The following is a 10,029-nucleotide window of genomic DNA, read 5'->3' on the forward strand; positions in this document are numbered from 1 at the left end:
TCTGAAATAATAAAAATTGTTAGTCTAGCTAGATATATTAAGTTTAATAAAAAAATTCACCAAAAAAAATAAACAAAAAAAGTTTAATAAAAAAAATGTCAACGTAGAAGGGACCTCAAGTGGTAAACAAAAAGAGGAACACAGAGAGAGAAACCACAGTGGTTTGGGTTCTGTCTTCCGAAAGCCGAAAAGCAATTCCCCCCCGCTATCAAACGTTCTGAAAACGCTGTCACCCGCAACCGCAACCGCTGCGGTACAACCAGTCGAACCCTATATCAACCCATGCATTTGCGTCATTTTCTTCTTTCTTTTTTCCAACTTTATACATCCTCCATCTCCAAATTTAACTACAAAATTAAATAAATAATAAATGACCTCGTTTATTATAGTTTTGTTATCAATATATAGTCATAATTAGGAAGAAATTCAAGAAAGTTTGTGTGCCTGTGTTGATGTTATTCTCAGGCTCTATAGAATTATGGTATGTTTATTATATATACGATATATATATATTTTTTTAATTTCCTGTCAACTAAAAGAGTGACAATTTCACTTTCCCGGAGAATCTTGAATCCACGTTTGGCCGTCTCTAAGTTTTTCCCGTCAATTTTCACCCGACAAGATTTATAATATATATGCATATATATGCGTACATATTCATAAGGATATATGTAATATATAGGCAATCGGTTTTTAGTGGTATTCGGGGAGTTGTTCCTTATTCGTATCATCTGCACCTATGAACACTCTCAACCTTCATCATAGTTCGGGATATCGCAGGTCCACCAATTTCTACCTGGTTTATCTTTGAACCATAACATACTGAGAGAGTATCGCCTTTGATACCATTTGTAACGACACACGAGCTACGAAATATCGAAATTGTCCTCACATACCAACACGAGACCTTCCAACGTGCTTTTTCCTAACTCGCACGCATAGCGAGATACGTTCGAGTATGCCACTCATCTTTTAATTGTTCCAGAATCAACATGCTTAATTTTGAAGTTTTTTCGGGATAGTCAACCGAAAAGGTATGTACACTTTGTTACTATGAATAGCTAACTAATTTTTTTATGTTATCTTAGATCGTATAGTCCTATACCTATACAGTCATCGGATCTCTTTCATTCCGGTGTATTTGATTCATTCCTGTATCTTTCTGCCCTTAGTGGAAGTCAGGGAGCCGCTCCTTGTCTATGTGATCCGCACTGACGAACTCTTCCAACTTTCATCATAGTAAGCAATATCACACAAAGAAAGAAAATATAACCTTTCAGCTGGTTATACTCATATTCATCCTTTATAGATTCTTCATGTATCAAAATCGTATTCTACTTTCAAAATCAATTAAACGATGATAATGATCTAATTATATGGTTGGGATACATTTAAAATAATGTTAAATACAAATTATAGATGAGAAATATACTATTTGCCATATCTAATAAGTAGGAGACTGAAAGAAGTTAAAAGCTAATGCTTAACCAATTCATTGATATCTGAAAAACATTTTCAATTTGATATTTTAATCAATTAAACAATAGCATTGTGTGTGTATGCAAAAATTAATGTCGTCCGTTACCAAAAAAAAATAAAATAATGTCGTCGTAATAGGATTTTCAGTGAAAGGTAGAATGTTCGAGACTTGGCCCCCGCAGAAGTATAATGGACCATAGAGTCCACGTGACCTCGACGCCTTGAGTTGCAGCATTACATGTATCCAAAAATACTATAAGCTAATCTTACTTTTATTTTTTTATTTTTTTAAAGGAATATAAAGAAAAAACCCTAGAAAGGTGCGGTCCTCTACCTATCATGGCTCTTCCTTTAAAAAAAAAATTGAGATTGCATAATTTTATTTTTTGTTGAGATTCTTCTATACACAAAAGTTTTTTTTTTTTTTTTTTACTTTTTCTTGTTGTTATGAGTATTGTATTGAGATAGAATCGATCTTCGCTTGATAGATGTTTGAGTGAAAATGTTCACGCATGCATGTACGATATATAGACTCATATTCAAAGCAAAAATTTAATTTAATTTAGATATTTATATTGATTAAATAAAATATTATATGATTCTATTTTCTACTCAAATATTATAATATTTTATATTGAATATTTAGAAATCTAATGATTCTTCACCATTTTCTCTATCATGTTATCTGATTCTATACAACTAAATGTCGTGTTGATCTCTTTTAAATCCAACTTTTAGCCTCTTCACTGCAAAACTATGGGGGCGACTGGTTGCACCGCCGCCACCCGCAAACGGAGCGGTTGCGATTTCCGACAGTTGCGGACGATTAAAAAACTGACTGGTTGAACCGCAACCAACCGCAACCGCAACCAAACTTGTGTTTTCTAATCGCAACTTCCAACTTGCGTTTTGGTAGCGGTTTCCGGCGTTTTGACAAAAAAACTAAAATATTTTTATTAGAAATTATATAAAACATTAATATATATATTGGTGATGATTTTGTTTAGTGTTATGATTTGATATTATTTTTTAGTATTATATTTTAATAAAAAAAATACAATAGTATAATTTTTAAGTTTAATAATGATTATTTTTAATAATTTTTATAATAAAATTATTTTTTTACTCAAAATAAATTAAATTGATAATATTTCTATTTTAAATTTATTATTTAATTATTATAAATTTAGTAAATAATTTTTATCAAATGATACGAAAACTTCAATTAAAACTATTATAAAAAATTATTTTTAAATAATATTTTTTTTGACAATTTATATCAAAACGCAACCGCAACCGTAATGAACCATTCACTTCTAACTGCACCCACCCGCAATCGCTACCAACAGCAACTTCTCAACCAGTCAGTACTAATCATTTATAATCGCTATCAAACGTTCTGAAAACGCTGTCACCCGCAACCGCAACCGCTGCGGTACAACCAGTCGAACCCTATATCAACCCATGCATTTGCGTCATTTTCTTCTTTCTTTTTTCCAACTTTAGCCGTTTTGCATCATTTTTCTCCCTTTTTTTGGTCTAGCCACTAAACCACCGCGTCTTTCTGCGCCATCAACATTACTATTATGCTATCTGATTTCATTACACCACTGTGCATCTGCACTGCACATTTGCGTTACACCGGCATTTTAAAATCTAACTATTAGTTTTAGAATTCAAACTCAAACGGTTGTTTCTAATCTTTTTGAATTTGACGGAGCGTATCAAAAAAATATGAAGAATATTATATAAGATCGACATAAGAAGATTTGAGAAAATTATAATAATATTATGTAATATTTATATTTGATATTATTTCTATATTTTAGATATTTATATTGATTAAATAAGAAATTGTGTGATTCTATTTATTATCTATAAATATTGTAATGATTTATGTTAAATAATGAGAAATCTAATGATTCTCCATTATTTTCTTTTTTTCTATTAAAGAATATGAGAGATCGATGTGTATAAAAGTGATAATAAAATATCAAGAGATTTTGATAGCGGTTTGGTAAATTTAGTTTGTCATTTCAGATCGGTTAACAATATTTAATAAACGGTGAATTTCTGGATTATCAAAAAACAATTTTTAATAAATATAAAAACAGACATGCAAACGTTAACGCCATTTAAGCAAAAACCAATGCAAATAATGGCACTTGTGTATAACTATAATATTAATTGCTTTTGGGCAAAATACTATAATTGCATCTGTATTTTATATTTCATATAAAGCATTTTATATCATTCGGGATAATTAAAAATTTACAGTCCAGAATTAGTATCTATTATATTGTGTGAGTTTACATGCTGTCATATATATATATATATACACACATATATATATATATATATATATGAGAATTTATCTGATGCCTATCCGAAAAAATAAAGATCTGCCTTTTTCATGGTTTAAAAACATTATTATATTTTTGGGATCGGATGTTACCTAACCCACATCAACTTGAGCTAATATAAACTATCAGATTCCTTGCCGTTTGTGCACTTTATATACGAATGATTAAATCTGATAGCTATAATCTAAAATTTTTGTTATATCATACCAAAGATTCTTCATTTAAAAATTTAAAAACAACAAATTAGTGATTGGTTAAAATAATATGGGAAAAGAAAAGAGATTCTTATCCTAAGAAAACCAATCCCGTGTTTGCGGGCCCCCACAATATCTATATTCTTTTCCCGCTAATTCTCATATTCGTGGTGAATATCTAAAAGTAAATTCAATATTACAGAAACAATTTCCAAATTAGATGATTTATGAAACATCGAAAGAAATATATTATGAATATATGTATATACTGATATACACTATGGTTAAACCATCTATGAATCATAAGATGATTCTGATATATATATATCTGAATTTTTAGATTGTATTTTTTATTTCTGAATATAAATTTAATTTTTAAGTAAGAGATATATTCTCTTTCTGGAAATAGAAAGAATAAATAATATTGGTGGAAGATTGTCTGTAAGATTCTTACTTTAGGAAAATTCAAGAATTTCGTAATTTCTGCATAACATATATTTATTTATTTATTTATTTATTTGTCACAATCGACTTTTACCAACACTTATATATACCCCTCGTCACCGTCTCCCTCTCCTCCAAACAAACTCATCACAGTTAAACAGAGAAAACAAATTCAAAAACCCTACAAAACCCTAACGCATCATCATCATCGCCATCATCACAATGTCTGGTGTGTGGGTGTTCAAGAACGGGGTGATGAGGTTGGTAGAGAACCCTTACAACCAATCCGGCGCCGGAGAGTCGACGGAATCTTCCGGCGGCCAGCAGCAGAGAATGAGGAAGAAGATTCTTTTTCATCTCCCGACCGGCGAGGTTGTTTCCTCGTACGGTTCTCTTGAGAGAATCTTGGTGAGTTTGGGATGGGAACGTTACTATGGCGGCGAAAACTCCGATCTCATTCAATTCCACAAGAAATCATCGATCGATCTCATTTCTCTGCCCCGTGATTTCCTCAAGTTCAACTCCATCCACATGTACGACATCGTCGTCAAGAACCCTAACATCTTCCATGTCCGAGACATGTAATGATCAAAACCAAACTGGTTCGACCTAATCGTCTCGCTCACTTACTTATATTCATGTGTGTATATATGTATACATGTATCTGTATATGTGTATCATATCCTATGTAGTTTGTGTCGGAGGAGTTTTTATCGGAACTGTACTCGCATGCACGTTTCCGTACGAAGCCGTGAAGAACATCTTATATATAGAGAGTCGAGAATTTCTTATTTATGTTTAATTAATTCTCTCTTTTTTTTTTCTTTGTGGTCTTTTGATCTTCCGTGGTGTTTTTTGTTTCTTTTTCCAGTATCGTGTCGGTTTGTAATTTATAATATATAATATTATATATGTCAGCTGTGTTTAATCTGCTGGTTCGGGATATTGTCTAGGACTTAATGAAATTGCAGCGGTTTGTGATATAACATATGATTTGATTCCTAAATTCTTGTTCATATCCTCTTGGTCAAGCTTCTCTCTATAACATTCTATATATCTTACCGATACCAGAATTGTGTTAGTGAAATTACACATAGTAGTTTGTAATACATATATATATATATATATATATATTATTTCGAACTATAACCTGAATGTATGCATATATAAGACCCCAAAGATATGAAATACGCTATAGTGTAGAATGTGGCATTTCTACTAAACCGTATGAATTTAAAATAAAAGCTAAGATAAGTTATTGCATTAAACTAGCAGACATTAGTTCTGAAAAAATAAAATAAAAATTAAAACCATATGAAATTTGAAATTGAACGGTAGGTAGTATCATATTATTTGTATTTAATTAGGAAAATAATGTGTAAATTATCTGGATATAAATGTGTACGGTGTGGTCGGAGAGTTGGGAGGAAAGATGAAGACAAAATCTAAAGTTCGGAGTCCAAAATTAGAGTTTTGTGTGTCAAATCAGATAAGGGTCCCAAAGGTTGGGGAGATGAAATCATTGAAATGACAAAAGGAAGGGGAAACGTTGCGGCGCACGTGACTTTCAGATGTGCCGAAAATGGGACACCACGTGTCGATTCCCTGCATCCCACGTGGCAGTTCCCCACTTGCTATCTCTTTCGAACCGATCAATTCAGTTTGTCCTCACGACGATAAATTCGAATATTAACTTTTTTTGAATAATTTTTTTTTAATTCGAAAAATTTACGGATTTTTTTATTCAATTAAAATTTTAAATTTGGGAAAAAAAATTGCACCATCCTTCAACTCGTAGTCAAACTCGGTCAAAGATATTAGAAGAGAGGAAAAAACGATATTTTGAAAAGGAACGATTCAAATTTACAGGTAATGTGGAGACTCGAAACTCAATCTAACACGGAAAATTTCCAACAGTATGATGGATATTAACGCAACTTGGAAAAAGCTCAAAGAGAAATGTAGAAAAACTTTGGAGAAGATGAAGAACGTAGTGTTTTTCGAAAAAGGTTTTCTATCTCTCCTTAAAACGTCTGGGGAATCTATTTATAGTGTACAACTAAGGACTAATGAATAAATAAATAAGGACTAAAACGTAAATAATAAAGATACAGAGGATTAAGAAATTAAGGAATAACAGACTCTGCTACATTGTCGGATAACCTCCTTACGGCTTATAATACGTTTGTGTATGCAGGTCTCTATCCAGTGCAGTCTTTTTCAACCGTTTGCTTTTGATACCCATATCATAAAACTCCCCCTCAAGATGGAGAGTACAAATTGTATATTCCCATCTTGAGAAGCAAACGATGGAACTGATCAATATACAGAGGTTTGGTCAGAAGGTCTGCGATTTGATCCGAAAATGAAACATGAGATAGTTGCAGAAATCCTGACTTGATCTTATCCCTCACGAAGTGACAGTCCATTTCTATATGCTTGGTTCGCTCATGATAAACCGGATTAGAGGCAATGTGGATTGTTGATTTGCTGTCACAAAATAGAGTGATGGGTTGAGGGGTGTAGACCTGAATATCCTTGAGTAGGGATGAAATCCAGAGAAGCTCGCAGGTCGTTTGTGCCAAGGCTCGGTATTCAGACTCGGCGCTGCTCCGGGAGACAGTGCTCTGTTTCTTGGACTTCCATGATGTTGGTTTAGTGCTCTATGTTGTACTGTTTGTGAAGTTTCTTTGGATACATTTGATGTATTGATACTTTCTATAGTTTTATGAAAGTGTTTGATTCATTACATGTTGTGCATACTAGATATGTTGTGAAATCCATGTATTATTATCAACAATACTAAACTCCCTAGTCATGTATCATTGTGGAAATAATGATATACTAAGACTAGTATGATGTGTGATTGATGATCATATAGATGATTATAGGTATTGGATACGATCACAGTCATAGGTATTCGTTGGAGAACGGAATACTGGATTGACCCGCATGAGATTGTCACATGGACTAGCGTCATGACTTGAATCTCATATGGCGGTTCCATGATTGGATCCTTAGACCTGAGATATCTACGGAATCCAACATGAGGAGTTGCGTGCTTTGAATACGTCAAACGTCCTGCGTAACAGGAGGACTATAAAGGCGTGTATCAGGCACGAAACGAATCATATGCTGGATTGTAGATAGTCAAGACGGGATTTGTACCTCTCGTAAAAGAGACAGATATCGCTGGGTCCCTCGTGTGAGTGAGACTGTAGAAATGTGTGGCCGCACTATAGACGAGCGTCGTCTATTTCAGACAGTCGAACTCAATGAACGAGAAAGTAGTCGAATTAGATAAGGTGGCTTGTCCATGCCTTATGTTCGACATATGATATCGTGATACAAAAGGATCATCAGCCGGAATCATCACTGGCGTTCGTAAGATCACGAACAAACTCTATTCGAGATAGGTAGTCATAGTGTCTTGCTAGAGACCCCTATGATTTGTATATCCGAAATAGAGATTTCGGGTTATACTGCTATATCGAATGAGCCTACAGGGTCACACACGCAGGGAAGGACAAAACGCAGAGAAAACGACGGAAAAACCGAGACGGAAGGGGCTAGAACGGACGAACCGAAAGAGCCAGTCCTGACGGTCCACCAGGTCCAGACCCGACGGTCCGCAGAAGGCAGACCGTCCGTTCTGGCTTTTCTGGAACGGACGGTCCACATGGACCGTCCGTTCCGGCATTCGGGTTTTCAAAAATTAGACCGAATTAGGGTTAAATCACCTTATAAGAAGGAAATTAAAACCCTAATTAAAGAGGAGACTTTTTGAGCCGTATGGTACAGAACTTTGAAGTTTTTTGGGTGAGATCCAAAGAGTTATAAGAGTTCCAAGTCTCGTTTTCTCGAAGCGCAAAACCGAATAGCTGATTCGGATCCTAGCAGACAAGTTCCAACCGTTGGAATCCATCTCGAGGTGTGGATATGTGTAGAGGGCGAGGTATTCTTCCTCCCTTTCGTGATCAGACGAGTTCTTCAATTGATACAGACACCGGATCGATTGAGGTAAGCGTTCTAACGTTTCTACGATTCATAGAAGCATGGTTCTAGGGTTTCATTCAAATTTTTGTTTTATATCAGCTGCGCAAACTCTAGAATCGATCTCTTAGGAATAGAATTCGCTCTAGAGATCCCAAGAATCCCATCAGATGATACGAGGGAGCTACCGAGGAAAATGCAATATCCAGTTACAGACTTTCGAGAGTCAGGACATGCCCCCCAATCGGCGTCAGAATATGCTGTTAAGGATAAATCAGATTGCGAGGAGTAGTATAAGTCTTGGCCTGAAGCATTCTTGAGATACTTAAGTACCCTCAATGCTGCGTTAAAATGTGTATCTCGGGGCTTAGTCATGTATTGGCTAAGTTTCGTAACAGGAAAACTGATGTCGGGGCGAGTTACGGATAAGTATATCAGTTTGCCAATCAATTTTCTGTAAGATGCCGGATCTGCCAGCAATTCCCCTGTATCCTGCAAGAGTTTCAGCTTTGCTTCCATGGGTGAAGCTATACGTTTGCAACCAAGGAGACCGAATTCTTCTAACATCTCAAGCGTGTATTTGCGTTGGCATATTTGAATGCCTTTCCGGGATCGTGCCACTTCAATTCTCAGGAAGTACTTCATCTCTCCCAAGTCTTTTATCTGGAATTCAGCCTGTAGAACTGTCTTGAGCTCAGAAAACAGAGTAACATCGTTCCCAGTAACAAGTATGTCATCAAGTAGATCAGAATGATAACAATGGAAGTGCCCCTGCACTTTACAAACATCGAATGATCAAATTGACACTGAGAATAAGCAGCATTCAGAAGTACCATTGTTAATTTCTAGTTCCACTATCGAGAGGCCTGTTTTAGGCCATAGAGAGATTTGCGAAGTTTGCAGACTGAGTTCGAGGGAAAGGTCTCCCCCTGAAGCTGAGCATATCCGGGGGGGAAGAGACATGTATATTTCCTCCGATAGATCGCCGTTAAGAAACGCATTGGAGACATCAATGTGATGCAGAATCAAATTCTTCGTTGCTGCTAAGGCGATCAAGATACGGACAGAGGACAGTTTAGCAACAGGGGTAAACGTATCAAAATAGTCTATATCGGGCAGTTGTGAATATCCCTTTGCCACAAGCCTAGCTTTGTGGCGTTCAACTGAACCATCTGGGTTGTACTTTACTTTGAAGAGCCATTTACAACCAACAACATGCTTCCCTTCCGGCAAGGAACATACAGTCCATGTTTGGGTTCGATTTAACGCATCAAGCTCCAGTTTCATTGTAGCTCACCAGCACTCATGTTTGGCTGCTTGGGTATAAGATGTGGGTTCAGTTTCGGTGCTGATAGAGAGAGTAAAAGTCTGGTAGTATGGTTGAAGCCTTGAAGGTGTGAATAAGAAAGAAAATTGGTTAAAGAGTGAGGATTAGATGTGTTGTTTGGTGGGGGTCGTTGGTGCTGTAAATGATAGCAATGGTAGTCGGATAGGTAAGTTGGAGGTCTAGTGAGTCGTTGTGGTCGAAGTGTTCATCTGACATAGGGGAAAGAGGG

General features: G+C 35.6%; 1 protein-coding gene across 1 annotated transcript; it reads left to right on the top strand.

The window, feature by feature from the left end:
* The first annotated feature begins 4,634 nt into the window (after positions 1-4,634).
* Positions 4,635-5,466, top strand: LOC104819930 (flowering-promoting factor 1-like protein 1). Its single transcript, XM_010550238.1, has one exon. The coding sequence runs from the start codon at positions 4,703-4,705 to the stop codon at positions 5,063-5,065; it is 363 nt and encodes a 120-aa protein (XP_010548540.1). The 5' UTR covers positions 4,635-4,702; the 3' UTR covers positions 5,066-5,466.
* Positions 5,467-10,029: the final 4,563 nt, after the last annotated feature.

Source organism: Tarenaya hassleriana, unplaced genomic scaffold, assembly GCF_000463585.1.
Source record: "Tarenaya hassleriana unplaced genomic scaffold, ASM46358v1 Cleome3, whole genome shotgun sequence".
Taxonomy (NCBI): domain Eukaryota; kingdom Viridiplantae; phylum Streptophyta; class Magnoliopsida; order Brassicales; family Cleomaceae; genus Tarenaya; species Tarenaya hassleriana.